The sequence below is a fragment of the Cheilinus undulatus genome, linkage group 13 (assembly GCF_018320785.1).
Source record: "Cheilinus undulatus linkage group 13, ASM1832078v1, whole genome shotgun sequence".
NCBI lineage: Eukaryota > Metazoa > Chordata > Actinopteri > Labriformes > Labridae > Cheilinus > Cheilinus undulatus.
The window spans coordinates 34,395,894-34,419,757 of record NC_054877.1 but is presented as its reverse complement, the minus strand read 5'-3'; the positions used below and the strand labels follow the sequence as shown (position 1 = coordinate 34,419,757).

At 38.4% G+C, this 23,864-nt stretch overlaps 1 protein-coding gene across 1 annotated transcript; it reads left to right on the top strand.

The window, feature by feature from the left end:
* The first annotated feature begins 13,985 nt into the window (after positions 1–13,985).
* LOC121520348 (regulator of G-protein signaling 13-like) lies at positions 13,986–15,545 on the top strand. The gene is made up of 5 exons (XM_041803745.1): positions 13,986–14,136; positions 14,239–14,295; positions 14,396–14,457; positions 14,544–14,710; positions 14,807–15,545. Exons 1-5 carry the CDS (start codon positions 14,054–14,056, stop codon positions 14,990–14,992), a joined length of 555 nt encoding a protein of 184 aa, XP_041659679.1. The 5' UTR covers positions 13,986–14,053; the 3' UTR covers positions 14,993–15,545.
* The last annotated feature ends 8,319 nt before the right edge of the window (positions 15,546–23,864 follow it).

Sequence of the window (23,864 nt, the reverse complement as noted above, 5' to 3'; positions counted from 1 at the left end):
CATTGAGCCGAATGTTTAAGAGGAAGTGAACCCATCGACACCATCTAGAGATAAATTTGTCAGAAATGTCAGACATGTGGGCGGGCAGGAGAGCACTTTCTGCTGCAGTTAAGACAGTTTCATGCTGCTGTGTGGGCTCATAAATGCTGAAAAACTTACCTTAGAGGATTTAAATCAACACTTTGAATATAAAAAGATGTAAAAATGTTCTCAGACTAAACTCAGTGACATGAAGGAAGTGGACATGATTCTGTAGTTTGTCATTTCTAGTAAGGATATGATGGATTTTGCATCTTATGTAATCTCCAATGTAAGAAGCATGCAAATAAGAAGAGAGCATGCATTCAAACTGGCAACTTTCAAAAGTAATGTTCAGAACATTAAATTAACCTCTGCGTTGTTCCTTTTTGCACAAACTCGAACATTTTAATTCCCTGATGTATTTTCTGTGTGGGTTTGCTAAGTGGAAGTAGTCACAGCAGGGTTAATCCAGGTTCTGAACTGACATTTTGTTCTGTTTACGTTGGTGGTGAATGAATGCACAGAGGACTTATTTTCAATTCTCTGTTAAGTAGACCTTCAGACGGCCCACCGCAACTTCCTCTTGTGTAGACAACTCTGGTTGTGCTCACCTCTTTGTGGGAGACGGTAAAGTGAGTTTTTAAAACCACATGTTCAACGTTGTAGTTATTACGCAGAACACAACATGTAGCCCTGCACATCTGCTCTAGATAATGTTTACAGAAGCTGAGGTAGACATGAAAATGAAAGAAACTGAGGGGAGTTATCGTTGTTTTGGTTGCTGGAGGAAACACAGATGGATGTCACAGCAGATACAGAAAATGCCCGAGATAACAGAAAAACATCAACAGCTGCATTTAACACGTTTCCTGTCATGTGAACAATGATGAAAAATTTATTTTCTTCAGTACTGTTTTACATTTTATGACTGAACCTTTTATTTAAATTTCATCTGCAGAGCAAAACAGCTGTTGCATGAGATAAATCAGCTGTATGTGAGAAGCTAATAAGACAGAGACACTGACAAAATGATTCCTGTTCAGTTTTATTTGTTTGAGACTACTGCAGCAAAGTGTCTGATTAAATGAGATAATTGTGGGATTTTCATCTGAATGAGTTGCAATATTTAAATGCTGTTAGAAATTCAGCGAAGGAAAATGTGTTTTTCTATCTTTTTGCCATCCACTGTTTTATTGCAGGTATTGATCCAGTGCTAAGCCTTCATCGCTGCATGTAATCAGGCTTCCAGCTCAGTCCTTCATAGGAAAGCATCCTGTGATTTTATTGAAGTTTATACATCCACTCCCCTCCAAATGTATTGGAACAGTGAGGCCCATTCCTTTACTTTTGCTGTAGACTGAAAACATTTGGGTTTGACATCAAAAGATGAATTATAAGAGATCAACATTTCAGTTTTTATTTCCAGGTATTTACATCTGGATCTTATACACAACTTAGGAAATAGCTTTATTTGTAACGGAACACCATTTACTAGGTGAGCAAAAGTACTGGAACAGATAGACTTAAACAGATTCAAGTGAATAAGAGTTAATATGCTGTTATAAATCCTTTGCTTGCATCAAGCCTGTGACCCACAGACATCACCAAACTTTTACATTCTTCTTCTGTGATGCTTTTCCAGGCTTTCACCGCAGCCTCTTTCAGTTGTTTGTTTTGGAGGGGTTTCTCCCTTTAGGCCCAATCCACACGGAAACGAATTCAGGAGTATACGCAAAAGTCTTTTGTCATATCAGCGTTTCATCCACACAGAAACAGCGTTTTGTGTGACTGTAAACGATACTGTTTGAAAACGGGTCCCAGAGTGCACAAGTCCGTAAACGACTACCATTACGTCTCCATGTGGACGGCTAACTGCATCTCTCTTGAAACAATTACGTCACATATAGCATAGTTCTCTTAAGATGACTGCGCAGGTCCGACCAAAACAACTATAGCGGATTACTGGGTTGTGTTCGTGCTGCAGAAGCTACTGAGCTTGTTATAGCTTTTACAGCAAAATCTGATGCTCCTTTACCACCACCGTGAAACACATAGACCTTATGTTCTTAAATTTAATGCAGAGAACAGCCACAACGGGAACTAGAAGAAAGTTTGTGTCAGTTTTCTGTGATTTTCTTCTCCCTTTTGGTGCATGTCTGGCAGCAATACAGCGCCTCGTACAGGCTTGGCATATGCACTACAGCGTTTTCAGTGCTTCTGTGCTTGCACGGATATTTCCTGAATTGATCCCGTCTTTACAAAAAACTTTTTCAAAACAAAACTGTAATAAATCTCCGTGAGGACGGGGCTTCAGTCTCCTCTTTAGCAACTAAAATGCTCTATACGGTTAGAGTCTGGAGATTGACTTGGCCAGTCTAAAACCTTCCACTTCCTGCCCCTGATGAACTCCTTTGTTGTTTTGGCAGTGTGTTTTGGGTCATTATTTTGCTGCATGTTGAAGGATCTCCCAATCAGTCTGGTTGCATCTTTCTTTAAATTTGCAGACAAAATGTTTCTGTAGACTTCTGAGTTCCTTTTTTCTGCTGCCATCATGTGTTACATCATCAGTGAAGATTAATAAACATGTCCCAGAAGAAGCCATGGAGGCCCAAGCCATGACATTACCTCCACCGTGTTTCACAGATAAACTTGTATGTTTGAGGTCATGAGCAGATCCTTTCTCTCTCCAAACTTTAGCCTTTCCATCACTTTGGTAAAGGTTCATTTTTGTGTCATCAGTCCATAAAACTTTGTCCCAGAATGTTTGAGGGTGGTCTCTGTACTTTTTGGCAACTTCCAGCCTGGCCTTCCTGTCCTTCTTGCTAATGAGTGGTTTGCATCTTCTGGTGTAGCCTCTGTACTTTTGTTTATGACGTCTTCTGTGAACAGTAGATGGTGACACCTTCACTCCTGTCCTCTCGAGGTTGTTGCTGATGCCACTAACAGTTGTTTTAGGGTCTTTCTTTACAGCTCTCACAATGTTTCTGCTGTCAACTGTTGACGTTGTCCTTGGTCTAACCGTTCGATGTCTGTTTGTACTCCAGTGGTTTCTTTCTTCTTCAGGACATTCCTAATGGTTGTACTGACTATGGTCAATGTTTGTGAAAAGGCTCCGATTGATTTTCCATCTTCTCTCAACTTCACAATCGCTTGTTTATCACCCATAGACAGCTCTCTGGTTTTTATATTGTTGTTTTTATATTGTTGTTATATTGTTAACACTCGTCAAACATTTAACCATAACTGCAAATGGATATGACATGAAAAGCATTTTTTTTTTGTCCAAATCCATTATTTCCTTTTGGAAAAAGTTCATGGCATGGATCAATGTGTTCTACAAAACCAACATGTTTACGTACACTTTCAATAAATTTGAATAACGAAAATAATTATGGCATCTCTAACCCTAAAAATGCCTGGCAGTGCCTCCGTCTAGATAAACGAACAGATTACTGATGCTATTGAAAATAATGTTTTAATTGTGAGAAATTCAGATTAGAAAATTTTTGCATGATTTGATGATTGAAATCTTTAATATAATCAGATATTAAAATATTGCATTTTAAAGTTAGTAAAATCATCAAAAAAAAAAAAAAAAAAAAAGCTTTTGTCCTGGAATTTGCACATTTTTAAAAAGGTGTAACCATGACCATGGATATTTCATTTTGAAATGAAGGGATAAAAACAGATTGCTGCATAAATTATTATTTCTTTGACTCCAGCTGACACTTAAGGCAAAATGTTTTGTAAATCCTTTTCAAGTAGAGATAAAAAGGTTTCTTTTCAGACACAGGCAAGCAAGTACACTTTCTATGTCAGGTGGTACAACCAAGGTAAAACTGCTAATAACTTATTAACAATAAAAATCTGTATCTTATTTTTATATGTGGCAATTTAATAAGAAGAAAGTAACAATATGTGTCGAAGTATTTGTCTGTTTATGTTTCAGGTGGTGAAACTGCAAAAGTGTCATTATATGAAAAAAAATCGAATGATGTAAAGCTCTAACATGATCAGCTTTACTTCTTAATAAGTAAATGGGGTATCACATAAAAAGTGGATTAATTACAGTTTTGCTTAGGTGAGGGGTACACTTTCCATGTCTACTGGTACAACCAAGGTAAAATAGCCCCATTTAATTTTAGCGTAGTTATTTAGAACTATCAGTGATCGTTGGTACGGCCTGTGATGGACTAAAAAAATGCCAAATAAGAAGAATAAAAATTAACAGCCTAATTTCTCCTGATTTGAAAGAATTAAAAAACAACCTAAAATTCAAGTTAAATATGTGCATTTTAGAGCAATGTATCATATTTATGATTTATAAGGTATACTGTTGTTGGTATAAAGCTAGTGTAGTGGTTGTACAAAATCCTAAATCATGTATGTCAGTGGATGACTTCTAGCTCATGGGATGGGAGGTTGCAACAGAGTCTGAGCAGAGCATTTAAATACACACATGTAGTCATGTTCTCTACTTCTACATGTCCATGCATAGCCTTTGAAATGAATTAGCATCGGTAACATAGCCACCCTACCCTGGCATAACAGATGGATGTGTTTCACACACAAGGTTTCAAACCTCACATACACAGCGTCTGGGAAAGGGCGGAGCCTTTGATAAAAAAAAAACTCGAAGGGTGATTGGATGAAAGTTTTGTCTGTCACATCTTTATGGGCCAATCAGAGCAACAACCCTACCGAGGAGTAAATCCATAGAGAACTGCATAACATGTAGACATGTCAGTACATGACATTTGCACATGCACTGGACCTGTGATGAATACAGAAACTATTACCCTTCCAGTAACTACTGAGGGAAACTGAAGAAATCCAGCTGTTTATACAAACGGCCTTGATGACATTTTGCACAGCAAAGATTTTCAGATTTTAAACAGGTTCACAAAAAGTATGAACTTTTTAGATCTGAAATGAATTAAAGATACTGGTAATTCTGATTGTAAAAACAATGGAAGCCTTTTTTATTATTTTACTGCTGTGCAGTTGTTGGTGCTTTTGTTTTTAATTTGCAGATTGAGACAGGCAAAGATGTTGGCAGATCAAAAAGCAGAGGGAATAAATGAAATCAAAGATAACAACAAGAACAGTCTTTTAAAATACATCTTCTAATTAACATCAGCCTCCACTATGAGTTGGGTTTGTATTGTTTTTTTTTTTTTTTTTCTTTTTTTCTTAAATGCTTGAACTGATTTGTTCACTTGACATACAAGCAGGGATTTATTCTAAGATCCTTATTCTGTTGCTTCTTTCTCATTAGGAATGATTTGTTGCTCTGGCTGCAAAAACTTCTACATCTTTGTACCAAACTACGGAAAACTCTTTGTTTTCAACTCAAGATTTTGATATAAGAGTCCATAGAGGGATCTGCTGTTCTTAAAGTTACTTTTTTAAATTTATTTTTGAGCTTTTAGGCGTTTATTTGAGAGATAAGACAGTTGCAAATCAGGACCTCTGCTGCATGCTTTGAGCCTCTGTATATGAGCTGTGTGGACATGACCTATGTCGTCCTTCCTAGTGAGATTTTTAAAGAGAAAAATGATTCAGAAATATGAATAAAGTGTGTGCACAGTGCGTAAGGGATTACAGCTTGAGGCTCTCAACAGTAGCCACTGATGGAAGGCAATTATCAACAGGAATCTAGCCTTATTTGTACAAACTGAAGGATAATTTTCCATCCGAGTAAAAGGAAATTAAGTCAGTTAGTCCACAAGTGGCTCATGTTTGAATAATTATTGCCTCCTGTTTCAGGGAAACATTTGTCAGCTATTTTCCTCCACTACTGAGCTAAGGTAGCTAATGCTGTCAGTAGTATAGCTTATGTGCTGACTCTCATGTCCTGTAATTTGAGAACCTGCAACACCACACTAGTAGAGGTGACGCAGGAACAAATAACAGATGTCGTTTTTAACCCCCAGTGTTATTGGGACTTCCTGATATCATTTATTGTAAACAGCACATGACTTTACAGTAACGGCTGAGGTGATTTTAATCTATGAGCTTTTCCTGAGCTTTTCTGCTGAGTCACAGTCCCGCTGCTGTTTCAATACAGCATGAGAAAATGTAGTAAATGCATGTGAAGCAGTGTGTTCTGACCACCAATCATCATCAGTCTAACAAATCTGGTGTTACTATTGATTATTGATTCTAATATAATGTTATTTCTGATCTGAGCTAATATTACATTGGTCTCCTCAACATTTGAAGGTATGTTGTAGAAAGGTGGACATTTTTTAGATCTTATACATTGCAACTAATGATCTGATAATAGTTGGATTCAGAGGATGATGAAAGGAAGATCAAATTTGTTAGAAAGAAAGTCAAATCAGTGGGAAAGATCAAATACAGTATTTGTAGGTGACACTGTTAAATATAATTATTAAGTTAAACAAAAACAATCAAGAATTTTACCTTTTTGCTTCACTCTATGGACATATTTTGCTCTGTTTAGATAGTCTGGATAAAACAGACTTTTGTTTTGAAAGAGGAAGAAGTTGTGACAGCAATTTATTATGAAAAGCTAAGCTTGTGAGGTGTCAGAGTGAATGCAAACAGGAAAAAGGAATGCGAGAAGTCAGATATGGCTCACTCTCTAATGTGCAGTAAAACCAGAGGGCGTTTGCAGCTGTCACTGGTAACATGAAGATGAGTGAGAGGAAGTGACAGCTATTTTCACCGCATGTGTTAGCAGTTATTGCAAAGTCCCTGTAAAGTCAAATCCAAACTTTGTGTCTTAACACACTAGATATGTTGGAATAATGTTGCCGTAAACGTGTGATGACACTGAGATCTATGTGTGACTGATTTTTTTATTCAGAGCTTTATAAAAATATTCACTTTTCCTGGCTTTGTTTAATTTGGGCAGGACAAAAATCAATACCGGTGTTGATGGGGAATTACCCTGTCCCACTTCAATGATATAAAATCAGAGAGCAGTTTATCTCAGTATAGACTGTTGTTAGCTGATGCCACTGCTTTGATTGAAAGTTAACATCCAGTTACATGCTAGGTTTCTGTTCATTGTGAGGTAAATTTCCCAAAACTATCAGCCACAGTGGCCCACGGGTCATTAAAAGCATCATAACAGAGAGTTTTGTACCAGAAAACAGTAAATTTAATCCCGAACTTCTGTTTATCTGCTCTGTCACAGAGCCAGGCAGCTGTGCTCTGATCAGAAGAATTGTTTTTTTATTTTAGATGATTGTATTTCTCCTGAGCGGGTGTCCTCATCCTTCAAAGGGCCCAGCCTTGGTAGCCTGTCCAGACAGCACAAACTAAATTAAAATGAAATGGCCAAGTCTACAGAGGATTTACCAACAGTTTCTACTCTTACCATTTGGTAAATGTAACCGTTTTTACCTAGCGACCTTAACCACATAGGAATTAGCGATTCCTACGTGACATGACTTAACCTTTTATTCTAAAGAGAAATCAAAGTTTCAAGGTCCTTTCTGTTTTAAGCATTAGTAATGGTAGCAATTAAAATGAAACCAGATACTCTCATTTAAAAATTGTATTTCCTGGCTACTTTAGAATTTATCAGCCTCTTCAAATTAGTGTATATAGGCTGCAAGGACATACCATATGGATCCCTAGTTGGCTGAGGAAAGAAGGATGCAAGTCTGTGATGCTTTGAGTCTTTAACATAGCCCTGGAAATGTGCCCAGCCAATCACACGGCATACATAAGCTGTGTACCAATTCAGGGGCTGCTTCCACAGGGAGCATCCGAAGACGGATTACATCACAGTGGTGAATCAAAGACTGTCCCATTTCAAAGGCTCCTTCAAGTACAGCCAACTTATGTGTCCTCCTTGCCCAATGAAAGCTGGGACTGGATCCAACCTTATCCTATTATCCCAAACAGGATAAACGGTATAAACAGGGTATGGATTAGTTAAAGACACAGCTGCTTTTGTGGCAGTTGTTGACACAGTTGTGCTTGAATAAGTTTTAAAACATGGCTGATTTTTTTAATATATAAGGATAAATCATTAACTATTTTGTCTTGATCACAGTGACATTGCAAATGTAACTCTTAGTAGTGCGATATATGTGTATATATGTAGGTATATAGACTTCATATGGAATATCCACTGCTAAATCCCCTCTTATGCTCATAATTTGGTAGTATGCTGCATTTTTTTCCAGGATGACAAAGACGGGGCCCACCTCCCTCTTTCTCTAATTAGCTAGCACCTCTTTCATGTTGAAACGTCTGTTTAACAGGTGTTCAGATGGGACTTCCGATGTTCCTGCAGCTAGCCTCAAGTGGACACTCGTGGTATTGCAATTTTTTGCACTTCTGCACTGGCTTCATTTTTCAGGATCGGAGGTTGCCGCTCGGTAAACAATTAATTTATATTCTCTTTATTTGGATACTCTTGATTTAGAAGTGGGCCCTATCAGCCCCAACCCCAAAAAAAGCTTTCCATCTGGCCCCCAAGAGATGAAGGAACAAAAGATGTGGCTATACTGTTATCTTTTGGTTTTAAATATTAACAGCTATTAAATCAACGCCCAAAACTGTTTAGCAGCCATGTTTTTTTCTGCTTTAGTATCAACATTTCAACCTTCCAATTTAGCATGGGTATCAGAGGGGTATTTGTGGATTTTGCACCTCTATTGGCTTCATTTTCAACAACAAGCACTTAGTTGGTTGAAACAGAGCTATCTCTGTAGTTGTGCAACGGTGACAAAGATTATGCTTGAGTGCTTAAATCCATCCGCTGTTCTGCAACCTATCTAGTCAAACATCAACTTGTGTAGTTTGTGAATTAGAAATACAATTATGTGCAGTTCCCACGCTGATTCTGATCAGGAATAGAGTGACGTCATCGAATGTCTTCACGCAGATCAACTGTTTTAAAATCAGATCCTGGGTGAAAACAAATAATGAAGACCTATATTATGAGGGGATTTACTAAAAGAAAGACTGCTGATGATAACACTGAAGCAGAGACACAGTGAGGAAGAGAAAGAAGCCAAAATGGATGTGTTGCTATATGTGTGAGAGAAGGGCAGGGGTGAGTGTGTGTGTGTGTGTGGGGGGCGGGGGGGGGTTCAAGATCAACTGGTTGATGCGAGTTTGATTTTCAGGAAAAGACACCAATAAAACAGTTACAGTGGGATTAATGCTTGGATAAAAATAATGAACCCATAGTGATGACCCTTATTTTAAATAAAAGACAGATGGAAATTGATTAGTTTTGGCCACAAAGTATCACTATTTTTTCATGTCAGTCCTGGGGAGGCTCAGGTTTTCTTAGATACAGGTAAGGGGTAACCTTGCAAAGCAGGTGGATCCACCATGTGGATTTCCTTATTTCTCACTGGCGAATCCATCTTGCAAAGCTACTGTCTGAACCATTTGGACCCAGGTAGAAAGTGACAGGACCAATCAGTGACGAGAGGCAGTACTTTTGGGTGAAGCGGAGTCGTGACATAAGCAAGCAGCAACAAGAAGCCAGTGCCATTATGGCGGAAGAGATTGGTGTGGATGCTGCTAAAGCGCCAGTTTTATCTGAACTTGACATTTCTTTGTTAAAAGAAGAACAAAGAACAGCAGTGAGCTGTTTTCTTTTCAAAAACAACAAAAGTCGTGTACTGACATGTCTATAGTCGCCATAGTTTGATTTATGCTGTTCTATATCAAGTTTATTCCTCGGTAGTGGCGCACGCACACTTCGGTAGCGGCTACGACGTCATGTGTTTTGTTGCTCTGATTGTCCTGTAAAGATGTGACAGACAGAACGTTCATCCAATCACCCTCTGAGTTTTTTTCAAAGCTCTTTCCTGACACACCAGATGCATGTGTGAAACAAAGGAGCTCAAAGGAAAAATGGTTGGGAATGACTGCTTTAAAGCAATGATCATTTTTTGGCTTTTTTTCCAAATAAAAGTTAGTTTTGCTAAAAGATAGGTCCGTGGTAGTTTTTAGTGTGTTATCCTTGAAGATGACTTAATTACAACAAAGCTAGACCTTCTTCTTCTTTGTTCCTTCTGAAAACTTTCTGAGATCATAGAGGAATGTCCAGATGACAGGTGAAAGCTTTTGTATAGTCACAACTTCCCTCATTGAAGACACAGGAAGTGTGTTATGTGTGTTGTGTGTGTGTGGAAAGGTCACTGACATTTCCCACAGCTCTGACGAAGAACTGATGGTGTTTAATAATTAATTTAAACCAAAAAAATGCCATGTCATGGCACTTTACATAAAGATCAGACCAGGTTTTGACCAACCCTTGGTTCCTTTTCAGTACATATCCTGCCATTACCACTTTGCCCTACCTCTGTATTTTGCATGTGCATCTAGAGTTACAGTGTCCTGATTCTTATTGGAATGGAGGGATAGGGTGAGGGGCTAGGGCCACATGGCTCTTCAAATGTAGATGTTACTGTTGTACACTCCAAACTATCATAGTTTAATGTGGTTCAAATAAGAATTTGGAAAATAATTTGTATCATAAATTTCAGGTATTGCTGTCATGTCTGTTTACATAAATGCTGGCGACGATTACTGATGACAGATCAGGAACTTGAAGGGTAAAGACTTCGCCACTATTCCTTGCAGCTCTGTTTCAAGGGGCAAGGAGTGACTTGAAATTGAAGACTGTTTCTAAAAGTAGGAAAAGGATGAGCTCATGTTGTGCATCATCATTTAGAGAGAAACTAAACATACTCCACCACGTAAAACTGGCATTATGTCATACATGGGGACTGTAAAGGGGGACCTATAGAGATATAGATCTTTCTATGGCTGGAGGAACTTAAAGATATCATATTACACTCAGAGATCCCCCATTTTTTCTGAGTTATCACCACAGCCCTGTTCACAGTGGAAACACCGGGTGGCTTCTATATCTAAGACATACAGTATTTCATAACCCTTGTTTGGTCTGAGTGGGCGATGTTAGTTTCATGTCACCCCTCGCTATTTCCCTCCAGGTTTCCTGTGTGCCTTCCCTGTCAAAAGCCAAATAAGAGAAAGAAGCTGAAAAAAACGGAAGCAAGTCATTATTAAAGACATGTTAAGTCATTTTCAGAGTGAGACAAAGAAGAGACAAGATATGCTTCTAAGAAGCAAATGGGTCCATATGACAACTCAAAGGGTCTAAACAGAGAGACAACATGGACAGGAAAGAGGATACGACACTGATTCTAGTTTGGCTAACATGGATATTAAAAATTAGTGGTTAATTCTGAGACATTTATGAAACCAAAGCCCTCATGTTTAAGAGAAGACATCTTTTAAAATAATGACATTTTAAGGTTGAATGAAGGAATGTGAAGGGGAGATTGGAGGCTGATCTACGTACGTATATTTCCCAGTGGATTTCTAACAAGTTAAAGAGAGAGCAAACTGAATCAGGATTTTGGTGACATTGGAGGACATCTCTTCCGAGTGGCCGTTGTTTGTGAAGCTCACATTGAACAATTTATGACATGACAGTGCAGTTCACCATCAGTATGAAGTTCTTTGACTAATACACATAAGCCCACGTCCTTAATATCCAAAAGACAAATGACAAAATATGGTGTTGAATGTCCTGATCATTACCACAAAGTACAAAACTGTACATGTCCAGAGATTTGTATGCCTTCAGTTTTTCTAAGACTTCTGGTTTCCTCAAAATATTGTTGGGTCCAGTCATGTGGAAAACAAGACTGAGTCTGCATGGCAGTTTTGAAGCCTGAGTTGTAGTAGTTTTGTTGGGTAATCTTGAACAAAGGGCCATACAAACAGAGAGAGTTCCTTTGCAGCACATTCACAGAGGACCCATTTTCCTTTCTGATAGGAGATCTGAGATCCGCAGCCTTCCATGGTATTGCTTTGTGCTCCCAGCTTCACCTAAAAGCACATAGCACATGGATACGCCCGTTTCACTGGCGAATCCATTTTGCAAAGCTCCCATCTGAACCATTTGGGCCAGGTTAGAAAGTGACAGGACCAATCAGCAACGAGGGGCAGTACTCTCTGGAGCGGCGGGGTCATGACATATGCAAGCAGCAACAAGAGACTGGTGCAATTATGGCAGAAGACATTAGCGTGGATGCTGCTAGAGTGCCAGTTTTATCTGCACTTGACGACATTTCTTTGTTAAAAGGAGAGCAAAGAACAGCAGTGAGTTGTCTTCTTTTCAAAAATAACAAAAGTCGTGTACTGACGTGTCTACAGTCGCCACGATTCACGTTATCCAGTTATCTATGGAGTTTACTCATTTGATAGGGGCGCATCTCGGTAGTGGCTACATCATGTGTAAATCTTAATTATGAGCCAGAATTGTGCTGTTTTTGATTGCTGATTTCTAGGTGGTGCCCCATTATTTATTAGTTGTGATTTATCATTGTATTCATTTATATTAGCAACTATACTATTGATTATTAATATTTTAACAAAATGTGTACCGCAGTGTTCATCCTCTGTAATTGTGGCTATTTTTCTAGATCCTTGACACACTAATCCTACAGTGAGTATGGGTTCGGAGATCTCACTTCATCGCTAGGGCTTTAGATTTGCTTAGGGTTGAAACTTGTGTCCTAAGTGCATCTGGTTACGTCATGAGAGTTCTTGAAAATCAATCAATCTTTCTTTGTACAACACCAATTAATGATCAAAGTTATCCCAAGACACTTCACATAGAGGGCAGGTCTAGACTCGGGATGCATATGGTTAGCATTCTAAAGGGTTAAATGTGTCTGTCAAATTAGCCAGCACAAGATTTACGAGTTGGTTAACTGATTACTAGGGCTGGCAGGATTGATTGTGTTAATCATGATTAATTAAGGTCCACAACTAGTGCACCATTGTTTTTTTAAATCGTGATTAATCACATGCTTTATTGTACCTTTCAGCATACTTTGGTTGAGGCCACATCAGTGTCTCCATGCAGCATCAGTGATCAAAAGAAATCCATCAGGAAGTAAATTACCCTTTAGTTTAATACAGAAGAGTAATCCAAAATGACATGAAAACCCTTTAAATCCCATATAGCAGAATTTTAAAACACAAGAAAAAGGGTGTGATTAATCGTGATTAACAACAGAAATTCTGAGTTTAAAAATGTATCTACTGACAGCCCTTCTAATTAGCTATCCTTTTTTATAAACATTTTCTAAGTATTTTGTCTTCTTTAAACTAGTGGATTTAACACGATTTAGTGTTCCCTGGCATCTATTTCCTATTTGGCTAAATGCAATTTGAATGGGCGTTTAGCCCAAAATAGAATTAAACACCTGAGAACATCTGTAGTCTTTTATAAAGACCAATGTTAATGACCATAAGCTCAGCACTAGTAGTATTTTACCTTCTTACAGTGGCGAGGAAAAACTGGAGTTGGGATTGAAGGGTTAAATTATGACACTGTTACTTTTAAAAGAAAGAAATACAAATTATTCACATAATAAAAAATTGATACTTTTGTGGTAGAGTTTAATTGATGGCAGGACATCAGTGTTAACATGCAGTCAGTTCACATCAGAAATGGATATTAGGATGTCTTCTCCTACTATTTTGAAAAAAAAAAATGTTATGAGAGGAATTGCTGCTGTAATGAGAGGGTGATACTGCCTTTAAAGATGCACACAGTTGTTCTACTGGTTCAAACCTTTACATCTTTACCATCTTAGGTCAAATGAATCTGCATGAATGCTTAATCATTCTCAGCACAAAAGTTTCCACAACATAAAACAAAAGTCTGATGTCAGTCGAGAAACAGAGACTGAAACATTTGCCTATCTGTTGTTGACTTTTCCACTGCCTTATTTGCATCCCCCTGAATGTAAAGCAAACAGGTAGGCCTATACAGTACAGATAAACAACTACAGCACCAAGTCTGCATGTTTGCGTCATCTGCAGCTTCCTCTTTTTCTGCGGTTAGCTCAGAGTGATGCTGTGACGATACTCACCAAACTCATTTCAGACATCTGTCGCGCGTATAAAAGCTGACACTCAGCAAGTTTGTCAAACAGAAAGTTTGGCTGTCAAAGATATCAGACATATACACACAATAGCCATGCCAAGCCTTGTCACTTCACCTCCACCGGAGCTGCAGCAGTTCAACATGGACACTACTGAAAAGATCAGTGTAAAGGACAGGTAAATATATTGGTTTATGTACTGTAGCTCCTTTTGTGGATCACTAAGAGAAGATAATATGAGCATGATAAAACTTATTCACTTGTATTTATTTGATCACAGGGGGAATTTGAGGTCTTGGCTGCAGAGTAGATCATCCCAGGCTGTTTCCACTGAAGGGTAAGTAAAGAAAAAAATCACTATTAAAATGAAAGTAATGGATATTCAAATGCACAGCCCACTTGTTGCACATTTAAGTGACACCCTGTCTTTTTTGCAGACTTTCTTTTGAGGACATATCGCAGTGGTCAAGCTCACTGGAGAGACTACTTTCATCCAAATGTAAGTTAAACAAAATACAGTCAAATATTATAAATTTTCTTTATCAGTGCTTTATGATTCTTACTAATGCTTGCGTTTCTCTGCAGATGGCTTAAAGATATTCCAGGCCTTCTTGAAGACAGAATTCAGCGATGAAAACATAGAGTTTTGGATGGTGTGTGAAGACTACAAGAAGATCAAGTCTTCCTTTAGGATGTGCTCCAGAGCCAAGAAGATCTTCAAACGCTACATTCAAACTGAGGCTTTGAGAGAAGTATGTACAGATCTGTTAATAATTCAGACAGCTTTATTGTTACACTAATGCTTCTTCTCGAGTATTTATCGTCCTTATATTTGCATCTGCTTCCAGATCAATATTGATCACAAGACCAGAGACCTGATCAGGCGAAACATGAAGGAGCCCACCACGTTTTGTTTCGACGATGCCCAGAGGATCGTCTATGGGCTGATGGAGAGAGACTCTTACCCACGGTTCCTAAAGTCTGACATCTATCAAGCTCTTCTTGACTCCACATCAGAACCAACAAAGATGTAAAAAAACAAACAGGCACAAGGGATACTGCATGTGTAGAAGCTGGATTGTGATGCTGAGCCAGTGCTGGATTACCTGAGAGAGCCTGAGTTGTTAGCTTATATCATCAAGACATTTATGCTTCCTTTCCAAGGTGACGAGTTTGTTCACAGCCAGCTGGTACGAGGGGAAACAATGAGCTTAAGATTGCTACAGTTGTATGTTAACCGCAGCAATAACTGCTGTGAAGCACAGGACTTCCCAGAGACGCTACAATAGTGAAATTAAAATTTGAGGGACTTTCTGTGAGCAGTGCAGGAAGTGGAAGTGGTGCAGACACCATACAGGATGCAAGAACAGAGCTGGACTCTACATTTTTATTAAGTTTATTGTAATGTCACTAAAGCAATAGGCTGTTTGTAGATGCTATTTAATTGTGATTTTCTTTCTGCAGCAGCAAGCAGGTAGAGTTTCACAGTACAACATCAGTGCTGCATTCTGAATATTATAAGCTAGAATATGTTTGAAGATGTGTTCAAATGGTTTGAATGTAAATATTGAAGTGGATGTTTAATGATTAAATAATAAATGACTTACATTTCAATGAAATCTGATGAAAACTGATTATTTTATTTAAAAATTCTTGGATAAACAGACACAAATAAGGTAAGTCTTCATGAAATCTTTAGATACACATCACCCCACAGATTCAGTAAGGTGCTGCATTAAAATGAAAAGATGACAACTCATTAATCTATACACTCATTTTTCTTTTAGTCATGTATTTTACACTAGTGGCAATTTTCTGGGTCAGTGAAGCAGCCCATAACTAAAAAGTGTGCCTGACCTACAAAAACAAAAGAGAAGGCTCCAGCTGCAGACGACACCTCTAAGAAGCTGTATATCTCAGAAAGTAAGTGCTGTAACATGCCGGTACAACATATTTCCAGTTCATTTAATAACAAAATTGCAAGCCTTACAGACTAAACAACATTTCACAAATGAAATTGAGAAAAAGGTCAGAGGTCAAATCCAGGATTAAATTATGCATACATGTACAGTGGCTTGCTTGAGCTTTGTTAGCTGGAGCTAAAACTAATATAGCTATGCTAGTTGTTTAGTCAAGGTTAATTAGCGACATGCTCTTTGGCAAACATAGCTAATGCTAACATAGCAGTGTAGCTCATGTAGCCACTTTGTGAGCTTAGCTTTCACTACGTTACCTATGCAGCTATGTTAGCTAGGTAGTTATATTAGCTATGCATCTACTTTAGATAAATAGCATAAGCAACTAACAGAGCTATGTAAGCTACTTTGCTGCTTTCAAATGTTTTCATTGAGGATAAGCATTTTGACTTTGAGCAGACTGTTTTTTTTTTTCACTTCATTAAATGTTCTGTAAGCTTTACAGATTACAGATACCCATTTTAGAAGTTGTTACACAGGCAGTGGCTTGCTTTAGCTAGGAAAGCTTAATCTAAAGCTAATGAGGCAACACTTAGCCAAAGCTAAAGCTAATGAAGCTGTGTAGGTAACGTATAGACGTGGCTTGAGTAGCTGCTTCTTGAGCTTATCTTTAGCTACATTAGCTTCTTACTCTTGCTCCTAAGCTATGTAGCTCCAGTAGCTATGTAGCTTAACCTGGGAACAGAGCTACCTTAGCTATGCTGGCTGTGTGACAATGTTTTCATGGAGGATGAGGTTTTTCTTAGCAGCAGGCTTTGTTAAATGTTTTGTTGGCAGGTTTTGCTTGTCAGGTTTTTGACTTTTAACTTTTGTACCCTTACCCTTACCCCAACCCTAAACAGAAGTTTAATCTGATTTCTATAGTAAAGTTTTAGCTTGTTTTAGATGAATGGTCTGTGAGAGTGTCTGTCAAAGATGAACAGTCTGCAGCCAGACTGTCTTGAACATGTGGTACATACCTTTTATCAACAACATGATGTTTAAACACAGGAAACAATTGAAGAAAGTAGACTAAACTACTATAGCTTTGACCAAATGTACCAAATAATAGCTCTTACATCGATAATTAAGCTCTAGCTTTATCTTTGTTGTGCAATCATTTGTTTAACTGACCATCATATGGTGAAGACTGGTGTTTCCCTTTTTTTTTGTTTATCTCTGTGCTGATATAAGCTAGTTGGCTACTAGTATAACTTTTGTTTGCTGTCTTTTTTAAGCTGTTTTGCTCTTTGTTTAATCCACATATTTTTTGAATGATGTAAAGCTGAATACAAGGGATGAAGATGCAGAGGAAGTTTAGGACAGCAGCTAAAACAGGCCTCATGAGAACGTTAAGTAATGCTCCTACCTACTCAGAGTCTTTCATGAACCATCATGTTCATTATAAGTGATGTTTTTTAAGGACTATAAACGACAGTATGATTCACTCAGGCTTTGTTTTTTGGTGCAGTCCTTCAAAGATGTGCACATCAATCAGTTATTACCTTCAAAAATTGTTCTTCAAAGATGAAAACCGAAACTCATTTTACATCCCAAAAACAGCCCAAAAAAGGAAGTTCAGCTGTGGAAACCCATCACGCCTCACTTTGTTAAAGGTTATAGCAATTAGGGAGAAGTGTGAACAGCAACTGCATTACCACATCCTCTTTTAATCTCTCTCATGCATCCTTGAGCTAGCACACCAACACAGATGCACAGACACAAAAACACAACCTCTGAAAGTGCCTTTGTGCTTTTAAAAAATAATTGACTAGAAATTGTCAATTATAGCACCTCTGTAATGTCATATTTTTGCCAAAAGTGCTTTCAGTAGAATGAGATCTTCCTTTTTATTTCTTTTACAAGTCATAAGCAGTTCTTCTTTTACTTCAATGCAGTTTTATTGTTATACAGAGAAACCTTTGCCTGATTGGTCATCATTTCCTTGTTTGCACTTCTTTGTTTGGCCGCAACAGCGTAACCCTGTGATGTATAAGTCATACGATCATGAGAGGCTATGAAAAATGAGGTTATACTCAGAGAGGATGTATTAGTCATTCAATGTATGACATGTTACCAAATCTTTGAGATAAAGTTTAAAGATATCTACCATCCTCATCTCACATTACATTACATTGCTGTATTTTTAGTGGCAATGTGTGTCATAAGATGCAAGTCATCCCTCAGGAACCATGTGGGCCTCTTATGGGAGGTCACTGGATTACTGTGTGATGCTGCTCATCCAGTTAAATAAGGGAGGACTTGTTTCAAAACAGTTTAAAAATATCACAATAGGAAAATTTCCCCCCGAAAAAAAATATTTTTTGACCACAGATGAGATAATGGAAATCTAACAATAGTAATTAATTAGATAACTTTAAAACATGAACAATATTTTTAAATCATTTGACGTCAACAGTTTGTTATGAAATGTGTCTAAATAATTTGGTTACTCAGTTTTGCCAGAACAAAGGAGTACATTTAGGAAAGTAAGAGCCTATGGCCATGCTTGCTGTTATGGCTTAATCATGACGGTACCATGGGGGAAAACAAGTAAGCAGTGTTACTTTTAGGAAGCATAAAAAACAGTAACATGCACACAGCTGATGTTTGATGTTTGCCAGGATTATAAATCATTATGTTCTAAGGATACATTGCAGTTCAGTATGGCACAATAAAGTCTAATTCAGTTTGATCCTATCTGACTTGAGACACTATCAAATCTTATGATATGAAACATAAATACCATACTGGACCAGACCAGATCAGGCCATACAGATTATACACATAGTGGTCTCTACAGGAAACTTTGTCTTGAACTCAATACAGCATGTTTGGCAGCATGTTAAAACTGTATGTATTAACTGTGATAGTAACAACAGTTATAAAACAATCTGATACAGTAGAAATCGCTATTATTGTTCCTAAAGAACAACTATTTGTTAAACTTAGTTGTCATGGTTATCATAGCACTGTTTTGATATGATGCAACCTGTCATGAAAAGATAAGTGTTGAAATGTAAGTTATGAAATGGTAGGTTTGGCTGCATCCGCAGCTGTATCGATAACACAGAGTGAATTGAACTTATTTTATTAGACAGAGACTATGCAGTTTAAACAAATCCAAAATTCAGTCACATGTGGTGTTTTCAAATATGTTTAGACACAAATTCGGGATTTTACTTCACAGGGTTTAATTCAGCTGCCATCACTCATGGATAGTCACGACTGCAGCTAATCACTGGCAATCAAGATCTCCTCACCTCTTGTTGAACGTTTAGACACCTGTGTACTGCAGCTTCTAGTCATGTAACCTGACTCCTCTTCAACCTTTTTACTGAGTTTTTTTTTTCTTTGTCTAAGTCCATTTGGTCCTCTCCGTATTTCTGCCAGTGCTACCGCCAACCACCAGCCAGTACACTCATCCATCATTTGCACTATTGTTGTCCTCCTTTAACATTACTACCTTTTTCTCACGCTCTGCTTCTGGGTCCTTGTCATATATTCATCCCAAGTGTTTAATATTAAAACATTAAGTCTAATACCTATATTGGTAAAGATGTCTTTTGTTGTTCCTCCATTAATAGGTGGAAAGTCAGCAGAATGATCTATTTAGATTGAAAGGTAGCTCTATATTAAAGGGGCATCAATCTATTTTTCGGAAGATACAGCTCTACATAAAGTGAGCACATGATAATATGATATGATTTACTATTATATGAAACAGGTTCTTTTTATGAAAAACAATTATTTCCATCCATTTTCTACACCACTTATCCCGTTGGCCTATCCCAACTGTCATTGGGCGAGAGACCTGGTACACCCTGGACTGGTCGCCAGCCAATTACAGGGCTCACGTTCACACCTACAACCAATTTGGAATCACCAGTGGGAAGAAGCCGGAGTATCTGGAGAGAACAATGCATGCACTGGGAGAACATGCAAACTCCACACAGAAAGGCCCTGACTGGGAAATGAACCAGGAACATTCTTGCTGTGGGCAACAACGCTAACCCCTGTGCTGATATAATACAACATGATACAATACATTCAATACTATCTCACAATGTGACACAATACATCATAAAGTACTAGGGTTTTTTTATTCAGCCAGGAAAAACCTCTGATATTAAAAATCTCTTTTCTTAAGAGTGTGCTGGCCAAGACAGCAGCAGCAGACAGAGTTTCAGACAAAGATCAGTCATACACAGCAAACATGACACAAGATATGCAGTTTAAGTGCATCAAGAGATAGAAATAATAGTATTTACTAATATCAACCATGATACAATAGTATGCGATACTTTATTATGCAATACAATAGAATCAAATTCATAATAACATGATAAGTTATGAAATGTTACATTTTGCTGCCTCTGCAGTAATATAAAACTGTTTGTGATAAATATTAGAACTGAAAGTGATACAATACGATACAATATTATCTAATAGACTTTAATGTCACCCCTGAATAATTTGTTTCGGGGTCAAATGAATCTACAGAAAATATGAGAAAATAATATGTAAAGAAAGAACCTCGTACCAATGTAAACCACAGAAGCATCTATTAGACGTGACACATATTGAACATATTTCAAATACGCACAGTCTGTACAGGATTATGACTGGCGGCGCCACTGGTAGCCACCTCTCAAAGATCCCTATCAAACATGTTCAGGAACCTAAAACCATTGCTGATATGATATACTGTTGCTGATTATCAAATGTTCCCTCTTTGCTTGACCTAATTGTTTGCAGCCAGCATGACGCATGTAGTGATGTTACACTGTGATAACAAATCATATAAGAACTCAAATACAGTGTATGCATCTTCGGCAGGTCTGCAGATTGACTGCGTTGATAAAAGCTGTCAGATCTATAAGTTCTGCATCTGTGATTCTTGCCTTGTTATTTTTCCTGGGAAATCTACTTCAATAATCTGCTAGCGTGTCTGAAAACAAAAGTTGTTTTTCATATTTTCCTCTTTTTTTGTTTGTATTGAAAGTCGGACTACCAACAAACAAAGTATGACTTTGACTTCTGAGTTTAACCCCTGAGCTGTTGCTATGTTCAGATGTGAAGTGCAAAAGTTATTATTATTATTATTAAAAGTTGTTGGCTTAGGATGATAGGGCCATGTTGTTCAAAACTATCCAAAAGGACATCAATGTACAGAGCCTGTCATGCACTTCTACTCCATGTATTTGTATCATATCAGTAGTTATGGGTTATATAAGCTCTTCATGTAGATTGACACAGTTTAATATGCAGCAGGAGCTAACAGAATTATTCTCCAGTCACATGGACTACAAAAGCTTGAAATGTGGATCATGGCAATCATAGATGACCCACTTTGAGTTTAATTTGTTGAACAAACAGGAACAGTTGTCACATGTGCTTCCCATGTGGCCTAAATAAATGTTACTGTACTGATGTGGTTTAGTTAATAGTGTAACAGAAGTATAGGACTAATTATTCAGTCTTTCTTCTGCTTATGTTTACATGACTTGGTCAGCCAAAGACCTGATTCATGAATCATGTTAACATGTTTAACTGTTTTTGTGTCATACATTTGTACATTTTTCAGATATTTCAGTGCAACAAAGGGTTTCAATTGAAGATTCCAAATCAGCAGATTAAAGGGAATTTAGTAGAAAAAATGTGTAATTTTTGCCAGTTTAGTCTAATTTTAATTTTAAGATTTGATGCTTGATTACACAACAATGTCAAAAAGATTGATAATAAACAAGTCTCCTCCTTGGGATAACATGTTATTTAACAGCACAAACAGCAAGCATTCAGTGGGGTTCAGGTCAGGACAGCTGGAAGGCCATTCCATCCTCTCCACTCTCAAATTCTGGAGGCAGTCTCTGATAAACCCTGCTCTGTGGGGGCAAGCATTGTCATCTTGGAGGATAGAGTTTGGTACCAGACTGGAGATACGGGATTACCACTGGTTGCAGAATCCCATCTCAATGTCTCTCTGCATTGAGATTGCCTTCGATGATAACAAGGCTCGTTTTTCCAGTGAGGGGGATGCCGCCTCACAACCTCACACTGCCTCCACCAAAAGATGTTACCCCTAAAATACACCAGCTATGGGTTGCACCAGCTGTGCGAAAGTTCAAACGTAGCCTAGTTTGAACGTAAGTTCTTACTTACGATGGAGTTTACACTCTTCTAACATTTAAGGTGTTGCACCAGCTGTGATAGTTTCAACGTAGGCTTAAGTTCTAACTTAAATCTTACACCTAACCCCTACTAGGCGTAAAGTCCTCCATAGAATATGGCTGTCATAGTGATAGCTCTAAAAGACGTGATAACCCGGAGGATGACAAGTAGTTGAGGATTTGGAGTCAGCAATGCGTTCTCCATGATCAGTAACTGTTGTTTTCCATGAGCAGAGATCATCCGCCATCCACTGTTATGTTATCTTGTGTTATTAGCGATTTCACCACTCGATATCAGTGTTGTTGTTTTATACTGGCTCTAGGTCTCTAGGTTTAGGCTGTAGGCTTCACAATACTCACATATGCAACCTTACGTCTCTGTGTTGCAACTGAACAATGACACAACTTTAGTTAGAACTTACTAGTTTCAACGTAGGGTTTAGTGTGGATTTTGCACCATAAATTAAGGCAGAACTTATTCACAGCTGGTGCAACAGGCTGCATACTTCTCCTGTCCATCACGGCTGCACTGCAGTTAGACTGTGTGCCCCGCTGTCCGTCAACACCCAATGACTGCGTTTGCAGTGCATCACGAAGCAGCACTGCTGGACTGCTAGACCTGTGACACTGAGGAGTTTCGCGGTAGTTACAGAATCACACCCGACCATGCAAGTAGAAACTACTTAAGTGCTATGAAACATACCAAACACACATGAAGCTATTGTTCTGAACTGCAGGAATATGAAATTTCTTTGATTTGTCTCTGTTTTGTCCTGGTGTGGATTTTTGTGCTTCTACCATGGGACAGTAACCCTTTATAAATAAATGCGCTTCTTTTTGCTCCTCTGACCTGCTGATTACAGGCTCTGCTATGCCCCATAAAGGCTTTAACTGTTGTAGTGAAAGGAAATACCATCTTGCATCAACACGGAGTGTTTTATTCTGAACTTTAACCTGATATTTTAATTTGGTTTTGGCAACATTTCCTGCCCTGTTCTATCTACTCCATGCTGAATTTATGCACAGGTCTCTGTCTTCAGAAATTGAAGTCCTGCATTTCTGCTGCCAAAGGCTCCAGACTGCAGGAGCTCTGCTGGAGCAGAGATACAGTGCAACAGAGCTGGTGGAAGCATTCTCATTACCTAAAACTGCTCTGTTGCCATTCTGGAGTGGAGATGGAACAAACACATATCTGGTTTAATTTAGGGGTGACTCTCATGGTGCAGCGATCAGCATAGCGTTCTTTGCTTCTCCACATTTTGACCCTATGATCCAACTGCTGTAGCCAGAATCCGGACTCATTGCTGAACATAAAGTTCCTCCACATGTTAAGGTTCAAGTGCGCGGTCCTGACGGCTTGGCTGTGAAGGGATGTCATGGCAGTCCTCCTGGCAGCCCTATGAGACCAGAGACTGGCTGAGTGCAGTCTGTTCCAGATTGTCTGTGCAGACAGGGTGATGAAACGGTCTTCTTGGGGTCTCGTCTTCTTCGGACCACCACTTAGCGGCCTGTCTCTGACATTTATCTGGAGCTTGGCCTTCAGTTTGGAGATAGGCTCACCAAATAATGTTGCAAATTGGTTTTGCGGAACACTAGCTTGAAGTTGCCCTTTCACTTGGGCCCTGTAGTGCCACATTATGTAATAACGCCACATTATGTAATAATGTGATAAATTTTCAATTCATTATCTAATAACGCTGCATTTTGTAAGCCACTAAGCGGTTAGGGTTAGGGCAAGGTAGTAGGGTATACCCTGGAGCCCACCTTATGTCCTAGGGTTA

Excerpts from the sequence above, each read along its gene's own strand:
- LOC121520348 (XM_041803745.1), top strand. The coding sequence starts at position 14,054 with ATGCCAAGCCTTGTCACTTCACCTCCACCGGAGCTGCAGCAGTTCAAC. Across the intron at positions 14,296-14,395 it reads CAGGCTGTTTCCACTGAAGG|ACTTTCTTTTGAGGACATAT; the intron begins GTAAGTAAAGAA and ends TCTTTTTTGCAG. Across the intron at positions 14,711-14,806 it reads AAACTGAGGCTTTGAGAGAA|ATCAATATTGATCACAAGAC; the intron begins GTATGTACAGAT and ends ATCTGCTTCCAG.